Consider the following 23,589-nt stretch of genomic DNA (forward strand, 5'->3'; position numbering starts at 1 on the left):
AAAGACGACCACAAACTCTTCAGCAGCTTATCAGGCAAGAATGGGACGAAATTCCAACAACGAAACTCCAGAAACTCATAACCTCGATACCCAGACGTCTTCAAACTGATTTTAAAAGAAGAGGAGATGCTACACCATGGTAAACATTCCCCCGTCCCAACTATTGTGAGACCTCTAGCTAGCATCAAATTTGAAATGAGCTCATTTTGTGCATAAAATTGTAAAATTTCTCAGCTTTTATTTTGTTTTATTTTATTTTATTTTGGCATTACTGATAGCTTATTTCTTATTTATTTCTTAATCAATAATATTTTATTTAGGTTATTCATTACTTTGTGTGTATTGATTTTGTGGCAATATGAGCAATAAAGTACTTTGAAATTGAATTGAATTGAAATTGAGATAAGAATCAATGTTTTGAATACGTTTAAAAGATCGTGTAGCATATGCAGGAGGCCAGTAAGAAGTGAATAATCTTGTTATCAAATAAGCAGAAACGAAAACAACTGCTTGGTGTACAGTAGAAGTGCAGGAAAAGCTTGATTTTGGCTGGTTTAGGTGGTTGTTGCAGTTTTGTCCATGAATGTGATGGTTGGCCTTGAGGGGCACCATCATTTTTGCACAGTAAGCATTGACAGCTGTGTGACCTTCAGCTGAGATGAAGATAGACTGAGTGAGGGAGTGTTGCCTGGGGGGTAGGGGAGCTCAGTTTTGATGAAGTTGAGCTTGAGTGGTCAGCGAGGTGCCAGAAAGGCATGCTGAGATCTTTGCTGAGATTGTAGACATGGAGACATGGAAAAGGAAATGAGATGGAAAGAGAAGTGTTGTCAGCATGGTGGCAACATGAAGTGCCATATGATTTAGTGGCTCAATCAAGTGACCTGGTGTCATCATCATCTTTGATGATGTATGATTATGTGATTGAAAGGTACCCGGGTTCAAATCCCAAGTGATTTAGCTTTTAAGTAAACTAATTAGCATATCTGTTTTGTTATTTTACTGACTTGAGTAATTTGACCTGTACTTTATGGTGCTATCAACATAATGTCAAATTTTAATAGGTGAAGAGACTTTTTTGCAGACAGAAAGCAGCAGAAGTATGGAAAGGATAGGAAGCTGGTTGGAAAGATATCACTTTTGAGTCACAAATTGTTTTAAATGAGGGGGCAAATGCAACAGGAAACGCTTCTGAACTGTGGAAGGCTTTTCAGTACTGTTGCTTATATATCCTATGCCAGGATCCGTCAATGCAGCCAGACTGATAAAGTTTGAACTTTGCATTTTTATATATTTACTATATATTTACAAAAGATTGTGGTACAGCAAATTTGGTAAAAGTTAGCTTTGAAGAGTAAAATTGGATGCATAACGGTAACATTCAACTTGTAAATTATCATCTTTTGTATTATGTAAGTAATTGATCAATAGTTTTGCATACAAATCTGAAATGTATGCCTTAAGTTTGAGAAGAAAAACTTATAAATTTAGTCTTATATTATTCTATATATTAATAAATGGCTGTAGCTCTGTAATACACAGGCTTTTCCTTGAGCAGCAAATCAACATAATATATTCATTTCTAAGGATCATGTGAAACTGAAGACTGGAGTAATGGCTGCTGAAATAATGGCTTTGTCATCACATGAATAAATTACATTTTAAAGTATATTAAAATAGAAAACAGTTATTTTAAAAGTAATGAAATAATGTATTTTACAATCATTTTTAACTGTATTTTTAATCAGATAAATGCAGCCTTGGTGAGCATGAGAGGCTTCTTTCAAAAACATTTAAAAAATCCTACCAACCTCAAACTTTTGAATAGTAGTGTATTCCAAACCAGTACAGTATTGCAGAATATATCTTGTAGGAGATAGGAAGGAGCGGGTGGCTGCACATTGAGCAGCAAATGCTGAAGTATTGTTTCATGTGAGCAGTTCTCAGGAGAGTAGTAGGGGGTGCAGGCAGGCCGTAGGCTGTGTCACTATTATGTGGGAATGAATGACTAAAGTTGCCTACAGTACTTTGTTCTTAATGTAGCACAGCATGTTTTCTTTTTTCATGTTTTCTCTGTTTTCCTTTCTCTGTAGACGGTGCGTCATGGACTTCCCTATCAGCCCACAGCTCTGGCATTTGACCCGGTGCAAAAGATCCTTGCCATTGGCTCTCGTTCCGGAGGAGTACGGCTGTATCCTTTTTTTCCCCCAATGCTGTTTGCTCCATAGTGTAAATTCAAGACTTTGGAAGGACCTTTGGGCTAGCTGCTGTCTGAGGTAAGGTACAATGCTGTCATGTTTCCTCACTTTAAAGACCTCCCTATGGCATAAGAGGGGTGTAAGACCATTTGACTGACTCCCAGAGGAATCGCAGCACAATGTCACTAATAAATTAATACTGAGAATGACTGACAGAAAAATATGAAGAGAGAGAGAGAGAGACAGAGAAAGTGAGGCACCCAGTTCCAACACAGTTGGATAAATAATGGATAAACATGAGTATTGGCCACTAACAGAAACCCATATTAGCATTAGCTTTGTTTTTGTTTTTTCTGTAATTTCTTTGGCAGCATTATTGAACAGTCCCACGTGGAATCTGTGTCTGCAAAACTCCACAGCAAATGAATTATTGAGTCAAATCAGTGTCCTTGCCTTACCAGTAAGCCTACAATGATGTTTTATTTTCAGAGATGTCTGATTCGATTTGCCGGGAAATTTCCCAGCTTTGGTCATTCGTCCTCATGTGTTTACATCATGTCTGTTAACAATAAAGAAGCTCCAGCCACTTTGTGAAGTGTAGTACTGAAGCACATTCGATGTTAAAACCAGCTAATAAGCAGCTAATAAGACTCAGTATTACTACATTTTTCCACATTTAAATCTATTTCACAAAATTCTGCAGATTTTACCCAAAACATGGAAAATGCAAAGTCAGCAGATTCCATGTTGGCCTTATTAAAAGTATTAACTCTACAGATACTATGAATATAAATTCACAAAAGAGAGAGAGAGAGAGAGAGAGAGAGAGAGAGCTCATAATTTAGAAGAGAATTTATAAATGAAAATGTGTGATCTGATTTGTGGTCTGTGCAATTTATTTTCTCAGCAGCATGAATAAATTCATCATGTTCCTTTAACTCCATGCCAGCACTTTTACAGCTTGAGTGTCTGGAGTGTTTTATGATTTGGAAACATCACCTTCAAAAAATCAACATTTAATTTTTTGGTTTGTCCTCAACGATCACGCTATTTGTTTGGTTTATCACAAGAGCTTTCCTTGCAATATTAAGGAAACAAAGTCTGTGTGCAGAAAGTCAAACAAGCAGGAAGTAGAGAGAAGAAATGCCCAGAAATCATGTGGCAGACAGATGAAACGATGAAAGGAGGCGGGGAAAGAGAGATAGTGGGCCATTTTTGCATCACTGTGAATTAGCTTTGTGCTAATTATGGACCTGTCATTACCGTAGATAACTATGGACTGTGTTACTTAACTGTGAAAAGCATGACTGTCCCTGTCTGTCTCTCTCTCTCCTCCAGATACTTTTTTCTCTGCTGTTTTTGTCAGTCTGTCTTTCTGTCTATCCTTCCTTCCATATGTATTACATGCTAATGAGACATGAAAAGAAGGGGCTTTGACTCTGTTGGGAGTCATTTCTGTGTCAACTGACAGTTTTGACATGGACTATTGAGAAGAACTCACTGTGTGCACAAATTTGAGTTCATCTTTGTATTTTGTTTCATGACATATACTGAAAGGAGTATTGTATGCCTAGGCCTCTTATTAGTTTTTAAAAATGAAAAAAGTTCAACAAGCACATATGGGTGTTTGAGAGCACACATACTTTTGTCTAGGGATGCCCAGTATGCTTGGTACCATATTGGTTATGGGTCAGTATTAAATCATTTTTATATACTGCAATACACACACTACCTTTCAAAAGTTGAAAAGACAAAATACCATTTTCCATTACCATAATTCCTACTTTTGGACATACAGTTGATTTTTTTTTTTTTTCGATGGCTTACTGATTGTGTCTGTTTCAGATTACATTTGCCATATTGCTCACTTTCCTTTCTCATGCCTGACTCTTTCTCTCTATCTTTCTCTGACTCTGGGCAGAATGGTATATTTAGTTCTTGTTCAGAGCTCTGTATTGATTGAGAGAGTCCAAAGTTAAACATTCACACTGCACTATTGATTATCAACCTCGCTGTGCACTCACTGCATACACTGTCTGCAAATCATTTTTATAGGAGAATACTTAATGTGTGTGTGTGTGTGAGAGAGAGAGAGAGTTTGCATTTGTACTTATTTTATAAAGATTTTTAAATATTTATTAAAGTAGCATCTCTTTTTATAGTTTAGGAAAGAAAGGCAGCTGACAGGTATAAGACATACGCTTGCATTATGTACTGTACATAAAAATAGGCACAATGCTGAAGTAAGCAAGCAGCACATCACACTAACCAGATTTGTTGATGTCATCTATGTGTGTGTGTGTGTGTGTGTGTGTGTGTGTGTGTGCTTTGATGCAGATCTTGGCAGGGTGGCAGTATGCAGGGTTGAGATTGGTGTGGAATTCACTTCACTGCAGTCAGCTAACTGCAAAAGCTCCATGAATGAAGACAAAGAATCAGTCTCGTACTAATGCAATAAAGTCAATTTGAACTCGTGGAAAGGAAGCAGTGCTATAGAATCAAACACAGGCAAAAAAAAAAAAAGAAAATCTTAAGAATCTGTTTCGAGAAAATACATTCAAAATTTTGCTCAGTGCATGTTCAAATAAATTTGACCCCAGACCTACAGCAAGTAATCCTGACAAAATGTAATTGTCATGTTGATGTAACAGTCTATACAAAGTCTTAACAGATTATGCTGGCAGCTTGTGTGTGTGTGTAAGGAGGAGGTAATAAAATGGATATTATGTTTCAGTTAAACAGCAAAAATATCTTTCCAATATCTTCAAAAATGTCCCAATTACAGGATGGTACACACCATTTGTTTCTGTTTGTGAGTAGGAGTAGCATATTCAGTATTATTTAGAAAAGTTGCACTCTGGATTGTGTTTGTGAAGAGCATTTTACACAGTAAAATGGTAAAAGTGTAAAAAGTTTTAGTTTGGGGTATGATATTGCATATGCGTACCAAGGCTGCATTTATTTGATCAAAAATACAGTAAAACTTTAATACTGTCTTAAGTCGCTGGGGTATATTTGTAGCAATAGCCAAAAATACATTGCATGGGTCAAAATTATTGATTTTTCTTTTATGCCAAAAATCATTAGGATATTAAGTAAAGATCATGTTCCATGAAGATATTTAGTAAATATCTTACCGTAAATATATCAAAACTTAATTTCTGATTAGTAATATGCATTGCTAACTTCATTTGGACAACTTTTGATTTTGTGATTTTGATTTAACAAACCATGCATCTTTTGATTTTTTGATTTTGATTTAACAAACCATGCATCAATGGAAAGCTTATTTATTCAGCTTGCAGATAATCTATAAATCTCAATTTCGAAAAATTGGCACTTAAGACTGGTTTTGTGGTCCAGGGTCACAACAAGTATTCAAAGTGGATTTTTATACTGTAACTTTTAGTCTGGTATTTACCTGCTGTGGTATAATGTAGATATCTGGGTGACTCAGCTGTTGATTTTATTGCACTTGTACGCTATTAATCCTTCAGTTAACACCACTAAGTTCAGCATCACCTACATGACTCATGAGTTCTTTAACAGTAACCCCGTAGCGGTCAATTTTAATTAACTAGCATCGCATACTAAATTATTTTCAATTGTGATCAAATCAGACTGGGGCATGATTGAGGGCGACATTTGACTCCCTTCCAAACATTGGTCTTTCAAATCTACAGCTTTGAGCATGCGTCTCATTCATCTCTGGTGTTTTGTTAGGATCTCCTCTGTGACACGGGTGCACTATGGGTTTGTATGTGTGTAAACGGGAGTGTGTGTAAGTGCGTACATGCAAACAGGTAATAGAATTTTTCTCTGTGATAGGCTGTCGATTCTCATCAGAGCGGACTAGCAGAAAGAGAGAGAGAGAGGGGAATTGGTATGGGAGTGATGATGAATTTTGGTGAGATGGCAAAAGCAGAGGTGGGTGGAGTCATGTAACCTTCTGCATCATTTTTTCCCCCTCTTTCTGTTCCATTTTTATTGGAGTGGGGAGAGAGGGTGTGAAAGAGCAGGAACTGTTTCCATTATCAGGCAGGGCACGTTTAGAGTTCACCGCAGCCTCTGTCTAGTTAATGTCGGAATGATGGGCGAAACACACACACGCACTCACACGCTCTTCCGAACACATCTAACGCAGCCACACAGAAACATGCACAAACACCAAGGCAATGACAGATGTCTTGCGCGTGTGGTCAGAGTGACAGTGAATAATGCTGAGATCTTAGCGCTGACGCTGATAGTTAGCACGCTGCTGCCATCTTTCCTGCTGACAATATGTCACCCTTCTTTACAGCCTCTCTTAATATTTATAACATCTTTGGGCCAGTTCTCTCATGCTGATTTTTAAAATTCCGTCTCTTTTTTGGCAGTTACACTTTGATACATTTGATCTTAACATTAAATGTGTTCTTTCCAGTTATTCATGACCACATACAGTACATACATATAGTACACAAAATTTGCTTTTAAAGTTTTTTGTTCGTTTGTAAATTTTTTTGAAAGAAATAAATATTCTTTTATTCATCACTTTTATTCATTTCATTTAAATGCTGCTCTTTTGAACTTTCTGTTTATCAAAGAATCATAGAAAAATATTTATTTATGGTTTACAGATAAATATTAAGCCACACAACTCTTTCAACATTGATGATAATAAGAAATGCCTCTTAAGCACCAAATCATCACATTAGAATGGTTTCTAAAGGATCCTGTGACACTGAAGACGGGAGCAATGGCTGCTGAAAATTCAGCTTTGCCATCACATGAATAAATCAGTAGTCAGAAGTCAGAAAGAGCATTATTTCCAAGTATGTTTGAAAAATTATTTGAAAAATAAAATAAATTATATGTACAGGTGTGCTATGGATAAAATAGAATAGGAATATAATAGAATAAGATGTAGAAATGTACAAGGATGTAGGGTGGTAACAAATAAATATAAGGATATTGCAAATTTCATATATTTGAAATTCAAATAGTAAATAGTTTGTACTGAATTGATTAAACAAGTGCAGTCTTGGTGAGCATGAGAGACCTGAACGGTGCAGACTTTCTCAAATGGTATTATATCTGATTTTAGATTTACCTGGTTATGAATGTCACATGCTGTGGTTGGTCGATTTACAGTCTCTTCCCTCTTAGTCTGTGAATCTTAGCCAGAATAAGATGTAATGTAGACTAGACTTCATGCTTATGCATGAAACCCTTAAACACAATGGCCCTGTCTCAAATGGGGCGCTTGATGTGTATTTGCAGTCTTGCATTGGCTTGCGTCTGAAGTCTATGAGACCTTAAGGTTCTGATTCCCCTTTATGGCCACTATGTCTCCGTATGGATATTGATACTTATACTAACAGCTTCAGTGATCGAGATTTTGGTATCTATGATTGTCCTATCTCAGCATTTTGAAATGTCTCACCGTTCTTTTTGAGGTTTATACACTGTTTCCTGAAGGAGATGTCAGGGCAGTATTAGAATAGTGTATTTATATATACTTTATGTGTTTATTTTAGCACTTTAGGTAGTGTAAGTCAAGGTTTTAGGCTTTGGTTCTGCATATATCAGCGTGCATCCTGCATCCTTTCTGTCACCTGTGCATGTGAGTCAACATGTAAGTGTAAATTTGTAGTGTAAAGCTATCTATAGACCTTAGTCAAGCCAGATGCATATTGATTTTTACATGGATGGAAACAAGGCTGTGAGGAATAGACTACAGTCTTTACAGCAGTACAGTACATATCGTCTAAAGGTAATATGTCATGTAAATTTCCAAACTGACAACATTCGAAACTGTTTTAAGGGTACACTAAAAATTTTCTTAGCAGATTTGCTTTGTCTGCTGAACAATTGTCATTTTATACAACTGGCATGTTATAGTCTGTCCCTCACAGCCTCATTGTAATTGCTGTCAAACATTAAATATATCACTAACCTGACTAAGGTCTGTAGATGGTTAAATAAATACAAAACAAGAACAAGTATTATTTCAAGTATTACGAAAATGATGTCACAAGCATCATTAATATTCATCCTATTAGAAAATCTCAGTGTTGTGGACTCAGAAAACGTTGCCAAGCCATATGCCCACACACACACACACACACACACACACACACTGTAGCGAGGGACCCGTGCAGGGAGCTAAATTACATTTGATTTAAACTGTTTTATAGTGAACGTTGCTAATTAAATTAATGAACATTTTATGGCTGCAACAAGATACAGGACATATACGCAAACCTACACACACATTTGTCTTTCTGTCATGGCATATGGACTTCACATTAACTTCTGTTGTTTTATACTTTTTTCTCTATCCCCTAACGTACATAGAAAACTTTCTGCATGTTTATATTTCTATTAAAACTTCATTTAGTATGTTTATTAAGTGATTTCCTCTTGGGCCCCTTGGCTTCTCCACACAGTGAAGGTAATTTCTGGTTTTACTGTCCATCTTGGAACATTTGGTCCTCACAATGTAAGCACATATTTTACTATATATAGTTGTGGATATTTTTCTTCTAGTTATGAATATTGTGAAAGGTCATAGAGATATTCAAAGCAGCGGTAGAAAGGTCAATCATGTGTGATTAACGTGTGTGTGTGTGTGTGCGTTTGAGGGCTTTCATTCTTTACCTAATTAAGATAATATCTGGATTATGTTTGTGCGCCCTTGAGGCTTCTGTCCTTTCAGGCATCAGTTAACCAGCATACTAATTGTTTCGATGTATTATGTGTTGTGTTATGTTTGTGCATTTCTGTTTATGTGTGTGTGTGAGCGCTATGTTGATTTTTGTCTTGATGTGCGTGTAATGCATATGAACTGCCTCCTTGACCTGGTCTTGGTTTGATGGAGTGGTCAAGTTTCAGCAGATGTTGATTGGCTGATTATTAGAGGGATGGACGGGGTGGGGAGGTGGAAAGGCAAGGATGGAAAAGAGAGCTAAATGGCGTTATTTGGTCATTGTTTGGAAATGATTGCAATTAACTGATAGAAAGGCCTATGGGCTTGATGAGTGTGGAGGTGGAGAGGTTCAAGAGCAGATCAAAAGATTGATTGACTGGCACACAAGCAAATATGCACATACACGCACACACAGCTCCCAAGTGTATTCACACTGAGGCGAACATTCCTGCACACTTACAAATAGAATAAAAGCTACTTCTGTGGTTAATTGTAGCAACTAGATCTTCTGATAAAGAAATGTTTTTTACTGTATAGCGTGGTGGTTTTCAACTTTAGCAAGATTAAAGAAATATATAATTTGTTATATTATTGTTAATCATTCATACTAATATTATCAATATATTAAACCATTCATAAACAAACAAACAAACAATTAACAGTAATTGCTGTTTTGATTGTGGCTAATTAACTGACTTATTTTGACACATCCAGTTTCTGTAAATAATATATTTTAGTTTATATATTACTGTTACAGTTCTAATAATATCACAATATGTAAAGGAAATTTTGGTAACACTTTAGAATAGGGAACACGTATTCACTACGACTTTTCCCTCAATAAATTCCTAATTTGCTGCTTATTAATAGTTAGTAAGGTAGTTGTTAAGTTTAGGTATTGGGCAGGATTAGGGATGTAGAATAAGGTCATGTAGAATAAGGCATTAATATGTGCTTAATTTGTACTAATAAATAACTAATATTCTAGTAATATGCATGCTAATAAGCAACTAGTTAAGAAACCCTAAAATAAAGTGTTACCGACATTTTTAATATTATGTTGGACTGTGGGGGACCTACAAGTCAAAAAGGTTGGGAAAAATGTTATAGGGTTGTAATAGTTGGCATATTTGATTTACATCAGCTGGTAAGACCTTTGTTCATCTTCTCTCATGAACACGTGTTGAAGACTGACACAGAAGAAAAGGAATTGTTGAATAAAGTCGTTATTTTTGTTTTCTTTGTGCACAAAACCTATTCTCGTAGGTTCATAAAATTAAGGTTGAACCACTGATGTCACATGGACTTTTTTAACGATGTCCTTACTATGTTTCGGGGCCTTTAACATGTCTGTTACTGTCTGTGGAGGGTCAGAAAGCTTTCAGATATCATCAAAAATATTAAAATTTTTGTTCCAAAGGTGAACAAAGGATTTATGGGTTTGGAATGAAATGAGGGTAAGTAATTAATGACAGAATTTAAAATTTTGGGTGAACTATCCCTTTAAAGCACCACCACATAGATGGTTTATTGAAGAACTAGATAATAAAAAGCTCAATACATCTTATAAAAGTTCTCCTAAGGTGTATTTAGACTCTAAAACCTTATTTAGTTTAGTGGGACCTTTGAATGTGGTGCAAGAGTCGTATGAACCAATTTTATGGAACTTTTATCAGAAAGAGTAGATGATGATCAAATTTAGATTTTTTTAGGTGAACTATCCCTTTAAGTACTCACTAAACATTCTGTCCACACACATACAAAAATGGTCCCAAGAGAGTTGGGGACACAGATCACATTACACACAGACACACGTGGGCCTGAGCTCAATCAATATCCTCAGGAGTCAGGGCCTCCCTGATTGCCTTTCAAGTGTTCCAAATGAACGCAGCTATGGAAAGGGCAGGAAAAAGTGAAGACATGTATGTGTTATTGAATGAATGTTTTTCATCTACCGGCACTAAATTTTTTGTTTCTCTCTTACACCTACAGTACGTTCTTTCTTTTATTTATTTGTTTATTTTTATTTTATTTCCTAACTTCTTTGTTCTCTTTGCTGTTGTGGGCATCCTGTGTATATAGACAGGCAGAGAGAATTAGAGAAACAGAGAGAGAGAGACTAGACTTGCTTTTTATCTCTATGATTGCCACATTTAGCTTTATCTTTGTCATTAAAATTGAATTTACCTTTATTCATTTTGTAAGATTTGTAAATTTAATTTAATTTATTTTGTATTTTATTTTTTACATTATCTTTTAATTGTCCACCTTTTTATGTGCTAGACAAATTCTGCCTGCTGTTTTTAGTTCTGTCTGTGTGTGTGCACTTGTGAACTCAACCTGTATGACCAGCAGATAGTAAAAGGCTAATGGGAGTATTAGAGAGACAGAAAGGAAGAGGAGGGAAATGGAATAAAGAGATGGGTGGATGAATGAGCAGAACTTATTTGATAGGTATATTTATTAAGCTTTTAAATTTGGATAAACTGGACTGACAGATTTCACTATATTCAAAACCCCACCGTAGCTTGATTAGAAATGCATTTGTAAATGTATTGACTGTCTTAATTTGTTTTATGGAAATTAACAGTTTTATGTTCCTGGGAAAACTAATTCATTTTTGTGCTACTATAATAATGTCACGGTGCACACACGAGGAGGAAACAGGAACACGCAGACGAGGATGTAAACTCAAATATATGTCTTTAATGAAGACATGGCAGGACAAGGCAAGGCAGACACAGACAGGAACACCAGACGAAATCAAACTGAACAGGCAGGACTATAAATTCACAAGTAAATCATAGCTAACGAGACGAACACGGCTGGACAAGAATTAACTAATGATTAAATTTAACAAAGACACGAAACAATCCAAATATGGACACAAGAGGCAGGAATACATGACACCCATGACAGAGGACTGACAAATAATTGCTTTAATGCATTTTTGGAGACCATATGGCACACATATGCACACAAACACATACGCATTTACCTGAAAGAAAATGAACATTTCGGTCATATGTGTTTTTCACTCCCACAGCAGCAGAGCAGCAGGTGGTTATTTAATCTAAAATGAGGGTTGCGGTAACTGAAAGAATCTCAGGCACTAAGCTATTATCCATTGTCCTTTTCTCCATTAAATTTTTTGCAATCAGTTATCTGTTCTTCTATTATCGTCATCATTATAATTAGTGATTGCCCTTGAACGAGGGACATGCCTGTCATTTAAATAAGCTTGGCCTTTTAGATAATGTTAGATTTTGATTCCTGAACTGATTAGAGTGGAAAGAATGCTAGGGAAAGATTGATAGATGTGTTCTGTTGGGAACTATGACATGACTTCCATTTCGCTAAGTCTCACTAGCCACCAACAGACAGAAAGAGTGAAAAGAAAAAGAAACTGAATCACATTTTATTTTATTTTATTTATTTTTTTTGCTGGTATAAACTGTTATGATTCTAAAATTTAAAGGTGCACTGTAGAATTTCAGCAGCATTAGCAACATTTGGAAAAAAAAAAGTTTCACCAACTGTTTAAAAAAAAAGACTGTCCTGCCCAGGCTGATGCCACTGGTTAAGACAGACGTTGACATGTGAGAACCCTCAAAATCAATCTAAGAAATTCTTTGAAAATGCCACAGAGCCACAGTGTTTACAGTTTTCTCAAAGTCAGCCTTCACAGGTACTAGTTGTCTCTGCATAATATTACTGGGGTAAGAAAAATATTGTAATGTCAAAGAAAATAACACACTTAACCTTTATGTAACAACAGTGCATGCTATCATCATATTCAGCATTAACACTGTTATTGAATGTTGCAGTTTGTTTTTCTGACCATATTCACTGTTTCACCTCTTTCAGTTCAAGAACTGGAGTGAATGAAGCAAATTCCTGAAGCTGCAGCTTCACGATCTCCTGATAGCTTTATATAAGACACATCTCTCACAGGTCAGCGTGTGTATGTGTGCGTGTGGGAGTGTGGGTGTATGAGTGTGTTTAAATCAAGATTATTCACCAGCCCACATTGTGACTCACCACTTGTCATCCGACCAGCTCATGTTCCACAAAGAGAGAGAGAGAGAGCGAGAGAGAGAGAGTAGATCCCAGATCCTCTCTCAGTATGTGTCCGTTATATAGTTTTCTGCACTGGTTCTCAACTAGTTTTGCAGACTCTGATTTTACACTGGACATCATCATGCATCATTTGTGCCTGTTGAGTTATGATTCTGAATTGAATGCAGTCTGTAGTTTCTTTTACCCTAGATATTTTTAATTCATGGTTGTTAAAGATGAGGGCAGGTCATGCAAAAAAAAACCAACTTCTCTTTAGCTTAACTTAACAACTTAGCCTTGTTCGTTCAGTTCATTTACAAACAAAATATATTGTTCGTTCAGTTCATTCACAAACAAAATGCATTGTTTGTTCAATTAGTTAATTGAAATAGTTCATTTCAAAATATCAGTGCAGGGCAGTAAATGAGTAAAATGAATTGAATTACACATTGTAGCTTTAAAGTATTAATGAACCGAAACGCTTCAACTTTTGACGTCTTGATGTATATATAATGATTCAAAACATTCCTGGAGTGATGTCTTGTACAGACAAAACCACCGATGATGGTAATTGGGTTTGTTTTCAATGGCATCAGCATGATGATTGCTGCACTCTTTCTTTTTGCTGTCAAAATCTGTGAGCATTTACGGACGCATTTGTGTGTGTGAGCGTGTAGGCGTGTGTATGTTTGTGTGAATTCCGCAGAGTACTGCACATTTTTATGGGCTGGTTTTTTGTGTTTATGTATTGGCTACATTATGAAAATGTGTTTGCCAATTCTGTAAATGGATGGAAGTGAAAACAGAGGGATTGAAAAGCAGAAATGGCCACAGATGAGTAAAAGCGTAGATATATGTGCCCTCTGAGAGCAGCTCAGAGAAAACAACCATATAGAGCCATTGGGCCAACCCTCCTGTTTGCTGTCTGCTTGACAGACATTTGATTGTGTGCTTTTAATAAGTAATGTATAAATCTACATGTCCTGACTGGGGCTTAGACTGACACTATAGATCTGGGCAAAATGGTATCTCAATATTTTTCAGCCTTTTGAAGATGTTCAGTAAATGTCTCAATAGGTATATATTTACTCAGACATAGCTAAAACGATATTCTCAATATATGTTTTAGATATTGATAAAAAGTAACAGTAAGGACATCCATAATGTTACAAAAGATTCCTATTTAAAATAAATATTTTCTATTCATCTAGGAATCCTGAAAAAAAGCATTGCGAGTCTGGTGTAATAACTGTCGAAAATTCAGCCATGCCATCACAGGAATACATTTTAATACATTTGAAAATATTTTACAAAGAAAAAGTGTTATTTTAATTTGTAATAATATTTCCTAATATTTCAGTTTTTTATCAAATAACTGCAGCTCGATGAACAATATATTTTGTTAAAAAAAGCTTTTAAAAGTTAGTGACTTTTTTAATTGATTAAAAGGCAACATAGAGACTATATAGGGGGTGTGATTCTTTTGTAAGGCTTTTTTTATTTTGGGTACTGAATGTATTACATGTTTATTTATATTCAATATGAATCTCAATTCAATCTAATATAAAATGTTTGTTGATATATTTTATTTATTTATTTGGTTAAAGGGATAGATCACCCAAAAATTATAATTCTGTCATTAATTATTCACCCTCATGTCGTTCTAAACCCGTAAGACCTCCGTTCATCTTCAGAACACAAATTTAGATATTTTTGATGAATTCTGAGAGCTCTCTGAGCCTCCTATAGGCAGTAATGTAATTACCACAATAAAGGTCCAGAAACAAAGCAAAGACATCGGTAAAATAATCCATGTGACATCAGGGGTTCAATCCTAATTTTACGAGGCTACATGAATACTTTTTGTGCGCAAAGAAAAATAAAAAACTTCATGCAACAATTCGTCTCCTCCACATCACCCTGGCGCCATTCTGGAGAGTATCATATACGTAAACAACATATGCTCTTCTGTTCGCATGGCACAGATCACTTAGGGTGTTTTCACACTTGGTCCTTTTCAGGGGTCTGAGCGCGGTTCGCGTGATTTTTGGCCCATATGTGAACACTCCAAACGATCTCAGACCCCTCAGAAACAAACCGAACCGAGACTATCTCAGGAGGTGGTCTGAGCACGGTTCGCTTTGAAATATTGGCACGGTTCGCTAAAAACGTGCGCTGTGAACACAAATCGCTCCCGGTCCACTTGTTTGTTTGTTTTTTCCATTCGCGTAATTTCTTTAATTTGGTCTTTACGTGTCTCTGTACAAACCGCGCTATTCAAAACATGGCAGCAGCTGCTGCTGGGAGAGGGATATTATGGACAGACGAGGAAACGGATGCACTTCTACAAATTTGGAAGGATGACTATATAAAAAAAACAACTGTAAACAACCCACAGAAATTCAAAAGTGTTCCTGCAATTTTCAGCAAAACTGAAAGACAGAGGATTTAACCGGACCGCTCTGCAATGCCGGGTTAAAGTGAAGAAATTGCGCCAGAAATATATTACAATCATATTTATTTGATTACGCTGCTTTTCCATTGTTTTTTCTGTGTAAACATGGACGCGTTTGACTGTTGCGCTCGCGTCTCTTGCAGTGTCTCGTGCATGAAACGGCTTTCTAAAAACACGGCGCTCTAGTTATTAAAAGATGTTTAACTCCAATCTCCTTGCATGTTTTCCTATTCCACTGCCCGCGTCGCATCTTTGTCAACACAAAAGCACATTCTGTGTGAATGGCATAGAGAGCATCACAAGAGAGCACTTAATCAGGTGCGCTGACATGAGGTGAAAGTAAATTGCGCGCGGGCATTTATAAGCTATATAAAAGCGAAGGAAAGTCAGGTGGAAGAGAGGGAAAACTCCAACGAACTTTGTAAAACCAAACTGTATTATGCAACTCGCCGACATTGTGTCTGTGGCCAAAATAAAAATTAATTATGCCTCTGCGCAGCGCGCACACTTGGAGCCAGGCATATTACGCAGCCGCACATTTACCAGGCGACCAATGGCAATGCCCGTTCTAGATGGATTGTAATTGTATATAATATATATTATTATGTTCTCTATTTCTCTTTTGTAATTTTAAAAACATGTCATACAGGAAAATGAGCACATGCTTAGGTTCAGCCATCTTGCATATTATTGATCTATCCATAATGCATAGCACTGCAAGAAACCTGGGTCCCAAAAAGAAACATAATGAAAACAAAGAGGTCTGAGACCCCATTAGTGCTGAAGTGGACCAACAAAGGATCCGAGTCCTCTCTGAGGAACAGGGATAGTGTGACCATGAAGAGAACTGGGTCCCTTTTCACTTGGTCCACCTCTTGGTCCACTTAAAGGGGTCTGGGTTTGGTTCTTTTAAAGAGGACCCAAGTGTGAAAACACCCTTACACACACCGGCCACTTTATTAGGTACACCTGTTCAATTGCTTGGTAACACAAATTGCTAATCAGCCAATCACATGGCAGCAACTCAGTGCATTTAGGCATCTAGATGTGGTGAAGATGACTTGCTGACGTTCAAACCAAGCATCAGAATGGGGAAGAAAGGGGATTTAAGTGACTTTGAACGTGGAATGGTTGCTGGTGCCAGATGGGCACAACCATCTCTAGGGTTTACAGAGAATGGTCCGAAAAAGAGAAAATATCCAGTGAGTGGCAGTTGTGTAGATGAAAATGCCTTATTGATGTCAGAGGTCAGAGGAGAATGGGCAGACTGGTTAGCGATACTAGAAAGGCAACAGTAACTCAAATAAACACTCGTTACAACCAAGGTATGCAGAATACCATCTCTGAATGCACAACACGTCGAACCCTGAAGCAGATGGGCTACAGCAGCAGAAGACCACACCGGATGCCGCTCCTGTCATCTAAGAACAGGAAACGGAGGCTACAATTCGCACAGGCTCACCAAAATTGGACAATAGAAGATTTGAAAAACGTTGCCTGGTCTGATGCATCTCGATTTCTGCTGTGACATTCAGATGGTAGGGTCAGAATTTGGCGTAACATGAAAGCATGGATCCATCCTGCCTTGTCTGGAAGGTTCAGGCTGGTAGTGGTGGTGTAATGGTGTGGGGGATATTTTCTTGGCACACTTTGGGCACCTTAGTACCAATTGAGCATTGTTTAAATGTCACAGCCTACCTGAGTATTGTTGATGACCATGTCCATCCCTTTATGACTACAGTGTACCCATCTTCTGATGGCTACTTCCAGCAGGATAATGCACCATGTCAGAAAGCTCAAATCATCTCAGACTGGTTTCTTGAACATGACAATGAGTTCACTTTACTCAAATGACCTCTACAGTTACCAGACCTCAATCCAATAGAGCACCTTTGGGATATGGTGGAACAGGAGATTCGTATCATGGATGTGCAGCCGACAAATCTGCTGCAACTGCATGATGCTATCATGTCAATATGGACCAAAATCCCTGAGGAATGTTTCCAACACCTTGTTGAATCTATGCCACGAAGAATTAAGGCAGTTCTGAAGGCAAAAGGGGGTCCAACCCGGTACTAGCAAGGTGTAGTTAATGAAGTGGCCAGTAAGTGTATAATGTGTAGCGATGTATAAAGCTCTGACATGGAAGTCACTTTCAAACCAAGCAGCTTGGTTCGAGCTTGTTCAACTTGAACATGAACAAAATCTGTATAGGGAACATTTTTTCATCCTTTTGCGATTCCTATTGACATTCAATTTTCACCAGCAAAATGTAACACAGCAACAGTAAATGTGATCGGTTTTATCAGGGAGCATTTTACAAGCACAGTTTCTGTATATAACCACCTCAGTGCACACACACACACACACTCCCTATTTGTGTAACAGTGCAGATTTGTGTGAAACATTCAAGAATGTGTGATTGCTTGTGCATTGATGATAGAGGACTCTTACGATGCCCCTCATGCTGTAAAAGCCTTTGGGCTACAAAATCAATATCTCATGATAGTGGTAAGAGAGAGAGAGAGAGAGAGAGAGAGAGAGAGAAGCAGAGGGCAGTGAAGGTGTAATAGGGAGGGACCTGCCAACTAGCTGCAGCAATGTGAGTATGTGTGAAAGAGAGAGAATCAGAGATACAGAGACGGGATTGGTAGGATGCTGTATTAGCTGCACTTTGTTCTTTGGAACAGAAAATGTAGGCAGGGGTCTGATTTTATCCTGCAGGGAATTATCCACATAAAACACAAGACCTTCAACACTGTGTGTGAATGATAGACAGTTATAGGCAAAAAGGACAACAGACCTCTGCATAACCTTACGTGCAGTTCTGTGCAAGAAATATTCATGAGCAATTCATTGAAAAGCATGCTGTACTAGACTAATCCCAGCATTAGACAAATATAGAGGAACATCTCGGAGCCAAAGAGATTACAGGAGTACGGTAAACTAGGTGTGGGATTTAAGGCTATTAGAATGTACTTGGCATTTGAGCTCATAGCGGCAGCATTCAGCCTTGACTTATTCGATCGTCTTGCGGTCCGTAACATCTCAGGTAGTGGCACAGAGCTGCTGAGCGTGATGCTGAATCACTGTAAGTGCAGGAAGACACTGTATCTGTCAGCTGAGTACCATGGGCTGGCTTTAACTCCTGCTGTTGGCACGTGAGGAGAACATAATTAGTGCTGTTGGATACAATTTAAAGCAGCGGCGCACCCATAATAGCGCATGAGTTGGAAAGACTACTTGTGTTTACATTGCACCGTGTACAGTAATTGTTCTTTTTACATTTTACTTTTCCCCCTTACGATTTTATTAAGAGCTGAAGCTACACTTTATCTGTCAGCTGAAATTATTTATTTATTTGTTTGTTTTTGATAATACTTTGAAAATGAATCTTGAAAAATAAACAGCAAAATAATAATACATTTGTTAATAATAATAATACTACTACTAATAAATCACATTATCATAAATGATTGTAGAATCATAATAATAAATGTTTTAATAATAGTGTTTATTTGTGATAATTATGATATAAATTTATCAATAAAGTTAACATAAATTTATAACAAAATAAATTATAATACATCTGTTAATAATAATAATAATAACAATAAACAAGTTAACTAATTAATTGTATATTAATTGTAATTTTAATTAATTTTATATTATTATAACATCATATATTATTAACGTTATATAATTATAACATAATACATAATTTTAAATGATTTAGATATTATTTATTTATTTGACAATGTAATAAATGAATTTGTCAAATATTCATGTCAATAATGACAATTTTGGTCATTTTTCCCTGAAGTGGTGCTTTTTGGGTATGTCCTAGAACCTGATTAGCCAGAATAGAGAAATAGAGAAATTATGATTATATAAGGTGCATAGCACAATTTGTGCATTAATTTGCTTCAATTAGAAAGTTTGTAAAAAAGTCTCATTATTTAGTTTTTACTTGAAATACTTGTTATAAAAAAATGTTATGTATATTTTTGACAAGACACTTGAGTACATTTTCAGCATGGTACCCAGTACAGTATCTATGTAAATTGTTACACTCTTAAGTTTATAAGGCATTTTGCCATTTTAGACAGACCTTTGCCACTATATACTGTCGTCATATGGAAATCAGCAGCCTAAACATTTTTCAAAATATCTCTTTTTGTATTTACTAAAAGAAAGATTGTTGTATTGTTTTAGAAAGACATGAGGATGAGTAAATGTTGACAGAATGTACATTTCTCAATTATAAACTCTTCCTTTAACAATGATGAATGACTTTGAAGGCTGTTGTTATTGTGTATTCATGTCAAAATGTGACACAGTGTGTCTCAACCTGTGTCTGTCATTCAGTGCTGTGAAAGTCTATAGTTTCACATAAACACACATTCCATGTCCCACACACCTAACAACAGCAAAGACAATACGATGGAGTCACTGGAGAAAAATATTACAGGAAGAAGTAATTAATTAGTGATTTAACATAACAGAAACAATGCGATGACACAGATGCTTGTCTGATATCACCTCTGTGGGGTTAAAGCAATACGATCTAATTTCATGTGAGATTAAGTTTTTCATTTTGCAGATACATTTTTCTGTATGGTTTTTCTGTATGTGTTGTCAAATGCCATTCATCATTATAAAGGAAATGAAGTGATTTATGAAAAAGAGGTTTGTTACATATTGAATATTCATGTATTGTTTGGCTTTGCTATTAGTATGCATATCAGCTGGCCTCACATTAATATTTGCTTTGTCGTAATATTCAGCTCAGCTTAGTACATGCAACAAAACCTCAGGTTAATGTCAGATGGCTGTGTGTGTGTATGTGTATGTGTGTGTGTGTGTGTGTGTGTTTGAGAGAGAGAGAGAGAGAGAGAGAGAGAGAGAGAGAGAGAGAGAGAGAGAGAGAGAAGGAAAAGAAAAGGGAGCCAGAAAGATGCATATTCATGTTTTTCGGCAGGATTTGGAAAACAACATAATTTTACTTTCAGAAGAGTGGGCACACTGCACTCTTCATTTATATTTCATTTTCTCTTCACCATCTTTTGTCTTTTCTCTTTGTTTTATTCTGTTCATTTTCTTTTGCACAGTATCTTTAAAACATTTTCATTATTCATTATTAGAGCTGTCAAGATAAAGTTTTGTTGCATATACATTAATATACATTAATAAAACAAATAAAGTTTCTGCAGTGACGGTATTAGATATTATACGTAATATTACAATAATTTAAATTAATTTATTGTGCTATTAAAAATGATCTAATAAATAAAATAATATTTTATGAAATATACACAGTTGTATTGTATTCAATTATAATTTTTATTATTATTATTATCATACACATTTAAATGTGTGTGTGTGTGTGTGTATAGCCAAATTTTTGCATGCAAAACCATGAGATTATTTAAATGGGTACATAGCTTTGTTAATTTATATTTAATTTTCCTCATCTTTTGAATTTCTTTTCTTACACTAATTCTAGTCTTTCTGTATCACAGTCTTTTTTCAATTTGATACATATCATATTATTTAATTTTTAATGAGTCTAATAATATTTATATATAAAACAAAATAATAAAAAAATTATGTAATAACAATATTGTATTTTAATTATGATTATTGTTGTAATTCTACATTTTAGCATGATATAGGTCGCCAGCCATGTATTATTCTCATGGACTTGTTACTGTGTCTGTTTTCCTTACATACTTCCTTTCCATAGTCCTTTGGTTGTTGGTTGTCATAGTGATTGAGTTTGCGGCATGTCTGTCTGTCTGCTCACATTACATCTCTCCATCTCGAGATGTGCACTGACCCCTTTGTGTGTGTGTGTGTGTGTGTTTATTAGCGTAAGTGATTCTTTGTACAAACAGATGACAGTAGGAGTAGTATCTGCACTTTATACGCTCTTGTTTATAAGTGACTGAACTGGTGAATTTTGATCCAATTAACGGGAAATTTGTTGAGTCAACCGTGTTACAAAGCAACTGTTCTGATCTGCCATGTCACTGTAAAATACCAAGAACAACAAAACAATGTTTTGTTTAGTGTAATGCAAATTATGTATTTATTCAACAGTTGTTCTTTGAACAAGAAGTTGATGATGTTAAAGTAAGCCATACGCATTTGGAACAAGTAAAAAGGAGTTCGTTTTTTGGCTGAACTGTTTCTTTAATGAAATGCTTTTTAATCTCTTTCCCTTCTTTTTCTTCTTATCCCTCCCTACACTCATTAATTCTCTCTCTTTAAGGTTTACACATTTCTCTCTGTCCTTTAGGCATTTCTTGCATATCCCTGAAACCATTTTCTGCTGGCTTGCAGGAGAAGTAATTGATTTTAGAGCAGATGGAACAAATTGTTCAGTTTGAGCAGGATTCTCGCAGTAGCCCCAAAGAGAGAGAGAGCGAGAGATAAGGAGTGAATTGAGAAGGAGGAGTGTGAAAAACTCAATTATGTTCACAGCTTCATCTCCGTTCTGCTGACCCTCATCTACACGCATCATACGAGCCCAGCGTCCCATACTGTGGTTGTGCCAATAGGATCATTATCAAAACGCACATCCCTGTAGAACTCATCAGATCGCTTTCGATTTGGCAAAAGTTCCCTCTTGTTTCTCCCACTCGTCCTGTCATCCTTTCTGGTTTTCCTTTGTCCTTTTTATAGGGTGGAGTGATGGCACCCCACTCAGTCTAATTGCACCCTATTTCTCTCTGTCCCAAACTGAGTGACACAGTAAGCATGCCCTGAAACCATCACCTCCTGGGATGATCAGCTCTGTCTGTGAGAGAGACAGCGAGATATTGAGATAGAGAAAATAGTTTTGACATTATACGCTAATGGATTGACAGTGATCCGGAAGGCCTGTGTCTGGGACATGCAGGTGTGCTCACACCAAGATAAGTGCTGGAAAAAGAGGAGAAAATAAAAGAGAGTTAAATAAGAACAGTTGAAAAACGTCTGGGAAACATTATTATTTTTATAAATTTTTATTAGTTTTCAATTTTCAGCAGGTACAATGTCCTCCAAAAGTTTGGAAACGCCCTAGAAAAGTGGGGTTTTGGACAACATTGGCATGAATCCTTTTAAATTTGTGATAATTTTGCACTGATAAGGGACAACACAAACTACGAAAACATATTTTTATTACATAAACAGTTTTTTTTCGATTCATCAAAATATCCACCATTAACAGCTATTGCAGCTCTGCATAATCTGAGCATCCATTTATTCAAACATTGACTATATTACTCCAAGCTTCCTGAAGGAATGCCCAAAGATGATTCTCACACCGGTTGGACACTTCTTACGGACATCACGGTCCAGTTCCTCCCATAGTAGTTCAATTGGGTTGCGGTTGGGTGATTGGGGAAGCCATTCCATGACAGACATGATGCCAGCTGACTGTTAAATAGGATTTGCACAGCTTGGAAGTGTGCTTGGGGTCATTGATAAGGATTTATGCAGATATCATCCAAAACCACACTTTGCCAGGTGTCTTTCCAAACTTTTGGAGGACAGTGTATATGTTTGGTTTCTACTTCTCTGTGCTTCTCCATTGTTGGTCCAAAATACAGCTTGCTTGCCAAAGTTGTATAGTAAATATCAAGCACGTGTAAGGGAAACAGGTAAATTTAGCTCAAACGGAATCTTTTATGATTTTATAGGGAATTTGAACAGAATCACTGTTTTACAGCTGATCATGGAGTCAGCCAGCGATTCATTGAACCATATAACATCAACTCTTCACTGGATATTAAAATCCTAAATATAGTGAAAACTCTATTAAAAAGCACAGTAACAAGATCAGCAGTTTAAGACATTAACTTGTAAGCACAAAGCACAAGATACTTTTCTTTTCAATATAAATAAGACTTTATTAGATAAATCTAAGACATGTACCCTAATCTAACACATGAACACACGCATTCACACATTCACACAAGTTGCAGAAAGAGAGAAAGTGAGGAAAGGATGAGTTTAGAGAATGAAAATGTGAAATCCCAAGTTTATAACAATATGTGCAATTGCATATAGACCTGAACAACCATCAATCATTTAATTAACCCTCGCATTGAGTTTCTCAATTAGGCTAAAATTTATATTAAATGCACCAGTTCAGCTAGAATCTGGAGTTGTATTACTTGAGTTGCCTTTGTGTTAAGGGA

At 36.4% G+C, this 23,589-nt stretch overlaps 1 protein-coding gene across 1 annotated transcript in view; it reads left to right on the forward strand.

The window, feature by feature from the left end:
• LOC306876059 (syntaxin-binding protein 5-like) overlaps positions 1-23,589 on the forward strand; it is a gene marked incomplete at its 3' end in the record, with an annotated part of 142,608 nt that overhangs the window by 20,703 nt on the left and 98,316 nt on the right. Inside the window, exon 2 of the mRNA XM_079426957.1 lies at positions 2,091-2,188. Within this exon, the coding sequence (XP_079283083.1) occupies positions 2,091-2,188 (98 nt within the window). The remainder of the gene's footprint in view (positions 1-2,090; positions 2,189-23,589) is intronic.

Source organism: Barbus barbus (genome assembly GCF_936440315.1).
Source record: "Barbus barbus genome assembly, chromosome: 10".
NCBI lineage: Eukaryota > Metazoa > Chordata > Actinopteri > Cypriniformes > Cyprinidae > Barbus > Barbus barbus.